The 14,730-nt window shown below is 38.0% G+C and overlaps 1 protein-coding gene across 1 annotated transcript in view; it reads right to left on the reverse strand.

The window, feature by feature from the left end:
• LOC128556590 (NADP-dependent malic enzyme-like) overlaps positions 1 to 14,730 on the reverse strand; it is a 44,961-nt gene that overhangs the window by 14,397 nt on the left and 15,834 nt on the right. Inside the window, exons 2-5 of the mRNA XM_053542126.1 lie at positions 10,403 to 10,553; positions 9,254 to 9,537; positions 6,865 to 6,940; positions 2,143 to 2,304 (exon numbers count right to left, since the gene is read on the reverse strand). Of these exons, the coding sequence (XP_053398101.1) occupies positions 2,143 to 2,304; positions 6,865 to 6,940; positions 9,254 to 9,537; positions 10,403 to 10,553 (673 nt within the window). The remainder of the gene's footprint in view (positions 1 to 2,142; positions 2,305 to 6,864; positions 6,941 to 9,253; positions 9,538 to 10,402; positions 10,554 to 14,730) is intronic.

Consider the following 14,730-nt stretch of genomic DNA (forward strand, 5'->3'; position numbering starts at 1 on the left):
CCCACTTTCAAACTTGACCTAGATATCATCAAGGTGAACATTCTGACCAATTTTTATGGATATCCATTCACAAGTATGGTCTCTAGAGAGGTCACAAGGTTTTTCTATTATTTGACCTACTGACCTAGTTTTTGATGGCACGTGACCCACTTTCAAACTTGACCTAGATATCATCAAGATGAACATTCAGACCAATTTTCATACAGATCCCATGAAAAATATGGCCTTTAGAGAAGTCACAAGGTTTTTCTATTATTTGACCTACTGACCTAGTTTTTGATGGCACGTAACCCACTTTCAAACTTGACCTAGATATCATCAAGATGAACATTCAGACCAATTTTCATACAGATCCCATGAAAAATATGGCCTCTAGAGAGGTCACAAGGTTTTTCTATTATTTGACCTACTGACCTAGTTTTTGAAGGCACGTGACCCACTTTCGAACTGGATCTAGATATCATCAAGGTGAACATTCTGACCAATTTTCATGAAGATCTCATGAAATATATGGCCTCCAGAGAGGTCACAAGGTTTTTCTATTTTTAGACCTACTGACCTAGTTTTTGACCGCACATGACCCAGTTTCAAACTTGACCTAGATATCATCAACACATTCAGACCAACTTTCATACAGATCCCATGAAAAATATGGCCTCTAGAGAGGTCACAAGGTTTTTCTATTTTTAGACCTACTGACCTAGTTTTTGACGGCACGTGACCCAGTTTCGAACTTGACCTAGATATCATCAAGATGAACATTCTGACCAAGTTTCATGAAGATCTTGTGAAATATATGGCCTCTAGAGAGGTCACAAGGTTTTTCTATTTTTAGACCTACTGACCTAGTTTTTGATGGCATGTGACCCAGTTTCGAACTTGACCTAGATATTATCAAGATGAACATTCTGACCAACTTTCATAAAGATCCCATGAAAAATGTGACCTCTAGAGTGGTCACAAGCAAAAGTTTACGAACGGACGCATGCACGCACGGACGGACCACGGACGACGGACACCGCGCGATCACAAAAGCTCACCTTGTCACTTTGTGACAGGTGAGCTAAAAATACTAAAACATATCATGTCATTTTATCTGAGTTTAGAACCATGGTTTAATGGCATCTGCCACTAGACAGAAGCTTAAAATAATAATTCTGAGGAAATATGTTTTGTGATGTTATGTGATTTGAATATTCTTTCAAAATGAAGACACTGAGCCATATTTAGAAAGGGAGCATGTCTTGGCAGGCTGGTGAAAACCCTGGCAATTGTTCCGAGACACAGAAAGTAAAAATCTTTTAGGAAGAACATTTGTAGATTGAAAGATGACACAATTTCATACTAAGCAGTTGCCTGTTAAAGACCTATGTTCCCTCAGAAGGAACAGGAAATATAACCTACTGACCTAGTAAATTCAAGGGAACTGTCATCTTTACCCTTTGACCTTTACCCCCTCGACCCCCCACCCACCTCGTTCAGTTTTAATGCCATTATGACCTTGACCTTTGACTCCACCAAAAAGTAAGGTTCATCTAATGATTACAGACAATTACCCCTTGAATTTTGACATTTGTAGGCAATCTGACAAGAATAAGCAAAATAATATTACCCCTCTCCTTCAAAAAAGAGGCATAAAAAGCTTAAACAAATACTTGCATTTAGTGTTTAAAAAAGTATAATTGAACAGGAGCTATTTGTAAAACATCTTTTTTGCATCTCCTATTTTCAGTCCCCCATCCCCCGAGATCAGAATCTTTGATCCCCAACATGATAGAGACAATCTTCGAACCACAGGCAATTATCGAATGAAGTTTGGCTACTATAGACCACAGCATTCTTCAGTTAATGCATCAAAACCGTTTTCAGTCTGAAGGTCATTGTGACCTTAACTTTTGACCTACTGACCCCAACACAATAGTGGACATCTACTGACAACAAGCAATCAGTCTGAGTCATTTTTTAAAGTTTGACCATTGTGAGGTCAAGCATTCTGTTACGAACTGGAAACCAATAGGTCTACCAACCGACTGACAAAGTGCAAAACAAGGAGGGCATACATATTTGCATGCATTTAGCTTCATAATAAGATTTTTATCAAAACTAACAAAAAGTGCATGTATTCAATCAAAATGAACACACCTTATTGTTGGTTCCCACATCAAGCATAACGGGTAACGTCTGCTGCGGCGGGATACCTCCCAGTGCTGTGTAGAGTGACAACTTCCCCACAGGGATACCCATTCCATTCACACCCAAATCTCCCAGACCTAGAATCCTCTCTCCATCTGTTACCACAATAGCCTGTAAATATGGATATCATAATAAACAAAGAATTTCAGATAGTGCAATATAAAAATATTTTAATATTACCAAAATTTCTCAAAATCTAATTCTGTGAATTTTACATAACTCCTGGAAGTATTATTGAAACCACTCATTTGTGCCACACAACCAAAAGTGCTGAACAAGCAGCTAAAATAGTCATAATTAAAATATTTCCGATTTTGCAATACAAAAACAGAACTGTAAGAAGCAATCTGAGGAGTATTTATTTATCATTGTTGGGTTTAACATCACACTGACACAATTATAGGTCACATGGCAACTTTCCAGCTTTGATGGTGAAAGAAGACCCCAGGTGTCCCTCTATGCATTATTTTATCATGAGCGGGCACCTGGATAGAACCATCAACCTTCTGTAAGTCAGCTGGATGACTTCCTCACATGAAGAATTCAAAGCCCAAAGTGAAGCTCGAACCTGCATTGGTGAGGCAAGTGTTTAAAGTCAGCAACCTTAAAGACTCACCACAAAACTAGGGGCCTACTTATTCCTCCCATATGAACTTCGTGAACATTATTCTGATAATACTGGCATGCAACAGCTATGTTACAAGATGACAGTGGACAATTCAGGCCTTCCCAGAATTAATGTGTTTAAAACAGTTTTCACAACTTCATCTGTAAACTTATTCAGTCAACCTCTTTTCAGTGTAATTTTAAAAACATAGGTAAATAAATATCTTACCCTGTAGAATGAAGTGTGGTCGAAGCTAATACTAAGCATACTGTTACATTCATTCAATAAAATGTTCAGACATTAAACACATTGTCTTGGCCTAATATTATGTCACTGTTAATTTGTAACCAGATATACAGCAAGAAATTTGTGAAACAATTGTGCACTTCCTGTTAAAAGTATTAAACTTGGCATGATTGGAGATGAATGTATTGTGCGTCATTTAAGCTTGGGAATTGGGTTGTAAATATTCAAAATGGCCATCAAAATTCAAGATGGCCACAATTATTAACAGTTTTGTAAAGAAATGCTCCAGCACTGTATATATGGCGAGAAAAAATAAACAAAGCTAGCATTATAGCAGAAAGTAATATTAAGCTACAAATAACCTTTATATGCACACAGAAAAAGTCCCAATATGGCTGCCCTAATCCAAGATGGCCACCATAGAATAATTTTTCCATGAAAATTGCTCTTCAAATGGGCGTATTGAGCAAAAATTATGAAACGCTGTATGATAGTTCATATATTTGTAAAGTACGCTTCTCTTCAATTTACACTTATATTGGATAAATAAATTCAAGATGGCCAACAAAATTCAAGATGGCCCCCACAAAATATTTTTCAATGAAAGTCACTTTGTCATGCTGTGTGAAAATTATGAAACGTTGCATGGTAGTACATATATTTGTAAAACATGCTTCTAAAACAATTGGAAAAATAACATTGGATAAATACATTAAATATGGTCAACAAAATTCAAGATGGGCACCATAAAATAATTTTTTTCCATGAAAATCATGCATAAGTTGGGCATCTTGTGATTGCATAAAGAGGCTAGTTGCTTGCCGTAACTAGAATGACACAGTATAGTTGAGATTGTGGTGTTGAACAGCAGCTTTGATAATATATATTGAGTGGTATAACTCCTTTTTAAAGTCTGCATTATTAGGATTCTGGTTTGCAGGACATTGCAGTGGATGTTTGGTAGTTTCTGGGCATACAAGACAATGCTTAATTTCAATACTTTCCTTCCTGGTGAGCTTACATCTGACTTGCTGATTTATTAGTAGAAGCTAAGCACTATATAACTGTTAATTTTTCCCATTGTAAATGTCATATTGCAAAAACATATACAGTAGTAAACTACTACCAAGCTTGCCATATTATTACCATTGTTTTATGCTGAAAAAAATATATATACTGGTCTAGGCAACAGTATAGTAATTTCTGTACTAAAACAATGCAATACTACAGATGGGTATGCTATTTACAAATTAATGGGTATGTACGTAGCACAAAAAAAAAAAAAGATTGATTATACACAAAACAATAAATGAACAATAGCACGAAATGAACACTTGGTAAATCATTCAAATTCATACATGTACAAATGTATGTTATTGTGCAAATTATGTGGTTGGGATAACAAAATGTGTAGTTTACTAGTTTTATATACCTTTGATAAGGGACTGTAATTTTGTACTTTATTGTCAGTAAATCATCTCAATAATCAATATTCATCTGTCTGTGTTGCAAAGTTATCTTTTCTACTTTTTGTTTTATCATCTCAATATACATCTGTGTCTGTGTCTGTGTTGCAAAGTTATCATTTTTACTTTTTGTTTTATTTATGAAAACAAGCTAATATCAATATCGAACAAGAGCTGTCTCCATAGGATGACACATGCCCCCGATGGCACTTTGAATGAATAGTTATGGCCGATGTTAGAGTTTAGGACCTTTGAGCTACGGACCTGGGTCTTGCGCGCGACACGTCGTCTTACTGTGGTACACATTCATGCCAAGTTATTTGAAAATCCATCCATGGATGACAAAGATATGGAACGGACACGCCCATCAATGCACTATCCTTTAACGTCTAAGTGTGACCTTGACCTTTGAGCTACGGACCTGGGTCTTGCGCGCGACACGTCATCTTACTGTGGTACACATTCATGCCAAGTTATTTGAAAATCCATCCATTGATGACAAAGATATGGACCGGACACGCCCATCAATGCACTATCCTTTAACGTCTAAGTGTGACCTTGACCTTTGAGCTACGGACCTGGGTCTTGCGCGCGACACGTCGTCTTATTGTGGTACACATTCATGCCAAGTTATTTGAAAATCCATCCATTGATGACAAAGATATGGACCGGACACGCCCATCAATGCACTATCCTTTAACGTCTAAGTGTGACCTTGACCTTTGAGCTACGGACCTGGGTCTTGCGCGCGACACGTCGTCTTACTGTGGTACACATTCATGCCAAGTTATTTGAAAATCCATCCATCGATGACAAAGATATGGACCGGACACGCCCATCAATGCACTATTCTCTAACGTCTAAGTGTGACCTTGACCTTTGAGCTACGGACCTGGGTCTTGCGCGCGACACGTCGTCTTACTGTGGTACACATTCATGCCAAGTTATTTGAAAATCCATCCATCGATGACAAAGATATGGACCGGACACGAAAATTGCGGACAGACTGACAGACCGACAGACTGACAGACCGACAGATTGACAGACGGTTCAAAAACTATATGCCTCCCTTCGGGGGCATAAAAACAGTTTTCCATTCTGCTTTATGTACAGTACACTAACATATGCATTATTGACCCGACAAGTACCTGCTGTATACCTATCTGAGCCAAATTTTGCCTTTCTTTATAATCACAAGCATTTAATATCAACAAAACTTTCCAATAAATTAGTTGGCAAAATAATTTTTTCACTAATTTGAAAGGTTTGGAAATAAAGTTCTGAGCTTTATATCCTATTTTTACCTTTTGACATTTAGGTACTGTTGCATTTAAATAAAGGGGGGCAACTTTCATTCATAATTTTACATCTAAACAAAGGGAAACGGCTTTTATACATAACTGTTCAGTATCAAAGAATACAAATAAGATAAGATAATGTGTATTTTCATATTACAGTTCAATAACAGTTCAAATAAAGATCTCTTTTACAAGATGTAATCAGTTAATCTGCAATTTTCAAATAATGTATGATTTTTCGCCGCCATCTTGGATTTTTGTGGGCATATATATTTTTCAATATAAATCGCAGACAGTTTTGAGGTGTAGTATTATATTCCACTGCCATTCCAAAGCTTTTTTTGCATGAGACATTTTACGCACACTTGTTTTGCCATTTTCTTATAAAACTGAATCATGGTGGCCATCTTGGATTTTGGTGGCCATCTTGGATTTCCACAAACCGCTTCCCCAGCTTAAGTGAAGTGTATTATATTTATGTACTACCATGCTAAGTTTCATGCTTTTCACAAAAGTTGCACAATTCGCCCATTTTCTGCATGGTTTTCTTGCACTAATATTTGTATTTCTCAATTTATTCATGCAAAACATGTATAATTACCATCATGGAAATACAAAACAATACAGTTATTTTGTGGTGCATCTTTAACCACTCAGCCATGGAAGCCCTCTAATCAGAGGAGTAAACACTAAACAAGAAAGACTTATTCACAATACTTCTTAAGTTAATAGCCTGTACAATGTAGTCCCAAGCATATATTGCTTTACTTTAATAGTATTGTTTGCTCACTCTGTAATTCAGATGAGACTGTATCTTGTTAAATATGAACCTACTGCGAAATCATTTTATTTCATGGGCAAAAAAACAACAACATGATTTTGGCTAAAACGGCTATTTTGTGGAGACACGAATTTGATGATTTCAAAGTTTGAACATAAAACAAATGGAATTTTTAACTGTTCATAAAAGATTTAATATTCTGAATTGACTTGACAACAAAATCAATGAGAATCAGTCCCCTAAAATATTAATGATTTCACAGTAATTGTTTACCTTCACGTTATTCTCTGGCCAGTTACATATCATATCGTACAAATGTCCCTTGTCATTGATAGACAGAAACAAACCTCTGAAAAAACAACAACAACAACTTGTCATCAGAATTCTGCAAGATATGTCCAGCTTGCATGCACTCTGTTATTGACCAGTGCTGAATAAGTATAATTTAAAACAGATCTTCTGTTCATGAAATCTCAGTCTTAATGTTAAATGCTACATTTTATTCTTAGGTTCGAGGCATACTGTGAAATCATTTAAATTTGCTGGCATGAAATTTCGCGTAAACGGTAAAAAAGACAGTTTCGAGCTGGCTTTAATTCGTGCATTTTCAATTTAAGATGAAATTTTTAAAAATATTCTTTTCAGAAATCGCCAGCATCGCACGTGTCACTATTATGTATCGCCTGTCAATAGAAGTGGCCTGTTTATGAACTAGATTAAAAAATAATATGACAGTCCAACTTATAATTGTTGTTAATTGACAATATGGTTAAGATACCCGTTTATGACCTTAGTAAAAAAACAATATGACAGTCTAACTGACAATTGTTGTTAATTGACACTATGGTTAGGTAGAGTGTGAAAGAGTATCAAAAGACCGATTAAAATAAAAGGAGTTTGATGTCTTCTAGTCCAATTACTCTAAAACAACAATGACAGGTGCGAATAATTACGAAACTGCGCCGTCACATTTAATAACGCAGCTTGACAAATTTGAAATTTGCGCACGACGAATGAATTTATACATATACGAATTCAAATATTTACATAGTTTTTTGTCAAGGATTGAATGATAAATATTTCGTAGCATTCGTGAGACGATGATGATATAAAACTAGCCTAACTTACGCCGTAAGTAACTGAAGAGTTCGTAAAGAATAACCAGTTAATATAAATAATTTAATCAGATTTCATAATCTATTTTATGACCTTAGTAAAAAAACAATAGGTCAAAGGTCAAGGTCACATTTACCCAGAACAGTAGAGCTTGGGTCATCTGCTGGACATGATCAATCTATTTTGGTATTACTAAAAACAAATAAATTCCTATCAAGACAAGCTTTAGTATTAACTGCCAATAAACTGAGATTTTGAGAAAACTTGAAATATACAGGTCTTATAACATACCTATATTTCGGACAGAAAATCAATTTGGATAACTATAAACTAAATGGTTAAATAATAGCGCGGTCTTAAATTCGTGCATCGGTCGTAGCGCGAAATATGCGAAAATTCGTCCTGCGCAAACAAAAATGATTTCACAGTATTCAGTGTCTTTTGGACCATCTTTGGGGTCGTAATTAGCAAGTTCTCCATGACAAACATCTGTCTAAAGACATTGAATACAATTTATTTCAACTCATTTGTCATCTTTGATTAATGTGGGGAAGTTCTCAACTAACATAATAGAACAATAAATCACGGAATACAAGTAAACAAGAGCTCGTAGAACACGAAATGCCCCCCTTGATGCATCCAGTAATTGCACAATGAACAGAAATTATTTGGTCATTGTATACAAAAGCTCTACTGTTCTGGGTAAATGTGACCTTGACCTTTGACCTATTGACCTTAAAATAATTAGAGGTCATCTGCTGGTCATGATCAACCTCCCTATTAAGTTTCATGATCCTAGGCCCAAGCGATCTTAAGTTATTATCCAGAAACCGTTTAACTGTTCTGGGTCACTGTAACCTTGACCTTAGACCTACTGACCTCAACATCAATAGGGGTCATCTGCTGGTCATGATCAACCTCCCCATCAATTTTCATGATCCTAGGCCCAAGCGTTCTTGAGTTATCATTCAGAAACTGTTTAACTGTTCAGGATCACTGTGACCTTGACCTCTGACCTACTGACCTTAAAATCAATAGGGGTCATCTGCTGGACATGACCAATCTCCCTGTCAACTTTCATGATCCTAGGCCAAAGCATTCTTGAGTTATCATCCGGAAACCATTTAACTGTTCCGTGTCACTGTGACCTTGACCTTTGACCTATTGATCTCAAAACCAATAGGGGTCATCTGCTGGTCATGACCAACCTTCCTGTCAATCTTCATGATCCTAGGCTTAAGCATTCTTGAGTTATCAACCGGAAACCACTGAACTGTTCTAGGTCACTGTGACCTTGATCTTTGACCTACTGATCTCAAAATCAGTAGGGGTCATCTGCTGGTTAGGACCAATCTCCCTATCAACTTTCATGATCCTAGGCCCAAGTGTTCTTGAGTTATCATCCGGAAAGGGATTGGTCTACATACCGACCGACATCTGCAAAACAATATACCCCTCCTTCTTCGAAGGGGGGCATAATTAACTGGCAAGTGTTTCATCACTAAAATACTGTTGAAAAAAGCCACTCCAAAACATGTTTACAAACCTTGGTCTTCTGTACAGAAGACCATATTGCTGACATGCTTGTCCGACAGTTGGTGTATAAACAATAGGCATCATTTCCTCGACATGTTCACACAAGGAACGATAAAACAGGCATTCATTTCTGTCATACAATGCCATCAAATAGATGTAACGATCAACATCAGTGGGTCTTTTCCGAAAGTTAACGATGACACGATTTAGCTGAGTCTCTTGATCTATCACAATAGGTGGTAAGAGGCCATGTATACCCATCAACTGACGCTCTCTGAGAGTGAAAGCTTGACCCTGTAATAACAGACATTGGGTTTGTTGTTATTTGGGGATTACAGTTACACCAACACAATTGAGTGATATAGCAATTTTTCAAGCTTTTCTTGGGAAAAAACCCAGGTGCCCCTCCAGACACAGCTGCAGGCATGGGTAGGCACCTGGGTAGAACCACCTATCTGAAGCTGGATGACTTCCTCACATGAAGATTTCTGCAACCAAAACAAGATTTTGAACTCTCAATGCAAGTGATTCTAAGCCAGCAACCGTAACTAACCAGCCACAGACATCCCACAGCAGACATAAATCTATGTTATATACCCTTTAGACCAAAATGTTTTACATTCAATCAGGCTGCTGGCCACATGACGAAAGAATAATTTTATAATTTTAAATAATATTTTGCTTTTTTTAAACACTGCTAACAGATCAAAACTAGAGATGCTTTTGAGAGAAGCGCATGTCTCCCACAACTGCCTAATCATCTAAATAGTAAGTCAGCCTTTATATACTGTGTACTTAGCGCACATGTGCATGCGCTTTTTTGACACCAAAACGTACCCTATACTACTAATTAGTAGTATAGGGTATGTTTTGCCTGCAGGGAAGCGCATGCGAAATGAGTATTTTTCGGTAATTCAAGGGCCATAATTCCAAAGTGCCTGGGCCGATTTGGCTAGTTATCGAACTTGGCCTAGGTCTTATGGTCAGACACATTTTGTTCAAGTTTGGTGAAGATCAGGTGAGAAATGTTCGACTAAGAGTGCGGACAAGCTTTGTGACAGACAGACACACACACACACAGACAGACAGACAGGAGTAAATCAATAGGTCTCCCACACCACTGTGTGGTGGGAGACATTATTAAGAATAAAGAGTGTACCTTATTGAGCCTAGGGTCTCTCAAAATGTCAATGCCTCTAACTTTACTATGGTTGATTAGCTCCTTTTTTGGATCTGGTAGAGGAGACTTTGGTCTTCCGCTTGTTGGCTGACTGGTATGAAACAAGGAAGAGCTCACAACTGGACTGCATCTGAAATTGGAAAAGTTTTTTTAGAGGCAAAACAGGAACCATGAATAAATGAACTCACATTAATTACACAAACTGAAAAGTATTTTGGAACTTTGAGTATACCAAATGGTTAGTGACAGCAGCACTGCTAGGTATCTTATATTGTTTCAGTTACATGTACATTATTTTATCTCATTTATGCCTCACTTGCACCTTTTTACATCATTGCACATCAACCCTTTCCCCAATGTCAAAAGTATACAAGAGCTCGTCAAACATGAAATGCCCCCCTTGATGCATTCAGTAATTGCACAAGGAACAGAAATTATTTGCTCACTGTAAACAAAAGTTCTGCTATTCTGGTTCAATGTGACATTGACCTTTGACCTATTGACCTCAAAATTTACAGGGGTCATCTCCTGGTCATGATCAACCTCCCTGTCAAGTTCCTAGGCCCAAGCGTTCTCAAGGTGTCGTCTGGTAAGGGTTTAAATGTTCCGGGTCAATGTGACCTTGACCTTTAGCCTACAGATCTCAAAATCTACAGGTCATGACCAACCTCCCTATCAAGTTTCTTGATCCTAGACCCAAGCATTCTCAAGTTATTGTCTGGAAACTGTTTAAATGTTCCGGGTCACTGTAACCTTGACCTTTGGCCTACTGACCTTAAAATCAATAGGAGTCATCTGCTGGTTATGATGAACCTCACTATCATCTTTCATGACCCTTGGCCCAAGCGTTCTCAAGTTATCGTCCAGAAACCGTTTTAACTGTTCCTGGCCAATCTGACCTTGAACTTTGACCAAATGACCTCAAAATCAATAGGGGTCCTCTGCTGGTCATGATCAATCTCCCTACCAATTTTCCTAATACTAGGCCCAAGCGTTCTTGAGTTATCACGTGGACACCGTTTAACTGTTCCTGGTCACTGTGACCTTGAACTTCAACCTACTGACCTCAAAATCAATAGGGGTCATCTGCTGATCATGACCAACCTCCCTATCAACTTTCACGATCCTAGGCCCAAGTAATCTTGAGTTATCATCTGGAAACCGTTTAACTGTTCTGGGTCACTGTGACCTTGAACATTGACATACTGACCTCAAAATCAATAGGGTCATCTGCTGGTCATGACCAACCTCCCTATCAACTTTCATGATCCTAGGCCCAAGCGTTCTTGAGCTATCATCCAGAAACCATTTAACTGTTCAGGGTCACTGTGACCTTGACCTTTGACATACAGATCTCAAAATCAATAGGGGTCATCTGCAGACGATGATCAACCTTCCTATCAACTTTCATGAACCTAGGCCCAAGCGTTCTCGAGTTATCATCCGGAAATGGATTGGTCTACACGCAGACCGACCGACCGACATCTGCAAAACAATATACCCCTCCTTGTTCGAAGGGGGGCATAATAAAACTATGATGTATATATGATGAACAGATTCAAGGAAACTTAAATAACTATTGCAGTATCTGAATTAGGCGGCTGCCTTTCAAACCACAAGAAAGCATGACAGACATTCAGATTCTAAACGTGTAGCCTCTGTCTGACACAAGTAACAAGAGGACCATGATGGACCTCTTCCCACATGATCCAGTTTTGAGTATGACGTCATTTTTTCTATTATTTGACATAGTGACCTAGTTTTTGAGCTCATGTGACCCAGTTTTGAACTTGACCTAGATATTATCAAGATAAAAATTCTGACCAATTTTCATGAAGATCCATTGAAAAATATGGTCTCAAGAGAGGTCACAAGGTTTTTCTATTATTTGACCTATTGACCTAGTTTTTTAAGGCACATGACCCAGTTTCAAACTTGACCTAGATATCATCAAGGTGAACATTCTGACCAATTTTCATGAAGATCCATTCAAGGGTATGGCCTCTAGAGAGGTCACAAGGTTTTTCTATTTCAAGACCTACTGACCTAGTTTTTGATCGCAGTTGACCCAGTTTCAAACTTGACCTAGATATCTTCAAGATAAACATTCAGACCAATTTTCATACAGATCCCATGAAAAATATGGCCTCTAGAGAGGTCACAACGTTTTTTCAATATTTGACCTACTGACCTACTTTTTGATGGCACGTGACCCAATTTTAGTACTTGACCTAGATATCATCAAGATGAACATTCAGACAAACTTTCATACTGATCCCATGGAAAATATGGCCTCTAGAGAGGTCACTAGGTTTTTCTATTATTTGACCTACTGACCTAGTTTTTGATGGCACGTGACCCACTTTCGAACTTGACTTAGATATCATCAAGGTGAACATTCTGACCAATTTTCATGAAGATTTCATGAAATATATGGCCTCTAGAGAGGTCACAAGGTTTTTCTATTTTTAGACCTACTGACCTAGTTTTTGACCGCACGTGACCCAGTTTCGAAACAGATCTAGATATCATCAAGATGAACATTCAGACCAACTTTCATACAGATCCCATGAAAAATATGGCCTTTAGAGAGGTCACAAGGTTTTTCTATTATTTGACCTACTGACCTAGTTTTTGATGGCACGTGACCGAGTTTCGAACCTGACCTAGATATCATCAAGGTGAACGTTCTGACCAATTTTCATGAAGATCTTGTGAAATATATGGCCTCTAGAAAGGTCACAAGGTTTTTCTATTTTTAGACCTACTGACCTAGTTTTTGACCGCACGTGACCCAGTTTCGAACTTGACCTAGATATCATCAACATGAACATTCAGACCAACTTTCATACAGATCCCATGAAAAATATGGCCTTTAAAGAGGTCACAAGGTTTTTCTATTATTTGACCTACTGATCTAGTTTTTGAAGGCACGTGACCCAGTTTCGAACTTGACCTAGATATCATCAAGGTGAACGTTCTGACCAACTTTCATGAAGATCTTGTGAAATATATGGCCTCTAGAGAGGTCACAAGGTTTTTCTATTTTTAGACCTACTGACCTAGTTTTTGAAGGCATGTGACCCAGTTTCGAACTTGACCTAGATATCATCAAGGTGAACATTCTGACCAATTTTCATGAAGATCCATTGAAAATTATGGCCTCTAGAGAGGTCACAAGGTTTTTCTATTTTTAGACCTACTGACCTAGTTTTTGAAGGCACGTGACCCAGTTTCGAACTTGACCTAGAATTTACCAAGATAAACATTCTGACCCATTTTCATAAAGATCCCATGAAAAATGTGACCTCTAGAGATGTCACAAGGAAAAATTTAAGCACGGACGGACAGACGCACGCACGGACGACGGACACTTCGCGATCACAAAAGCTCACCTTGTCACTTCGTGACAGGTGAGCTAAAAAGGCAAGCAAATTTTAAGATAAGAATTAATTTTACAGCAAGTCAACCGGTAGTATTGGTATTTACCAGGGAACCAGTGGTACAATGATTAGAAGGTTGGATCACAGCTTTTTACCGGTGAAACTTATATCCAGAGTAGTGTTCAATACTGAGGGATTTAACTTAGCAATGTTCCCAGCAGTATCTGCCTAGGAGGAGAATATTACACTGTCACATGTTGTGGTTTCATTGGAAACAAATTTTCCAATCCATTCCAGGTGATGGCTTTAACTGACAAACCATGTAAGCAAATTTTAGCTTCATAATTGAATGAGAAGAAAGGTGAATAATAACCCTTTATTTAATGAGCTCATTATAAATTGATCAGCTTTAGCAAGTAATGTCTTAGGTGGACTTAAACAGATCAAACAACTGTACCTTTCTTTGTAACAGCCCACTTACTTAATCAGCTTAAAGCATGTAATGGCTTAAAATTATTTGTTTTGTTTGTTTGGTTGGATTTAACGTCGCACCGACACATGATAGGTCATATGGCGACTTTCCAGCTTTTTAATGGTGGAGGAAGACCCCAGGTGCCCCTCCGTGCATTATTTCATCACGAGCGGGCACCTGGGTAGAACCACCGACCTTCCGTAAGCCAGCTGGATGGCTTCCTCACATGAAGAATTCAAAGCCCCGAGTGAGGCTCGAACCCACATCGATGAGGGGCAAGTGATTTGAAGTCAGCGACCTTAACCACTCGGCCACGGAGGCCCCGGCTTAAAATTAAGTAAAAAGATTATATACTACTATATTTATAACTATGCAGATCATATGGTGAAATAATGTATTACCTAGGTAATCCCACATGAACTGGTCAGAGAACTTAGCTTTTGGTTCCCATT

The sequence above is a fragment of the Mercenaria mercenaria genome, chromosome 4 (genome assembly GCF_021730395.1).
Source record: "Mercenaria mercenaria strain notata chromosome 4, MADL_Memer_1, whole genome shotgun sequence".
Classification (NCBI taxonomy): Eukaryota; Metazoa; Mollusca; class Bivalvia; order Venerida; family Veneridae; genus Mercenaria; species Mercenaria mercenaria.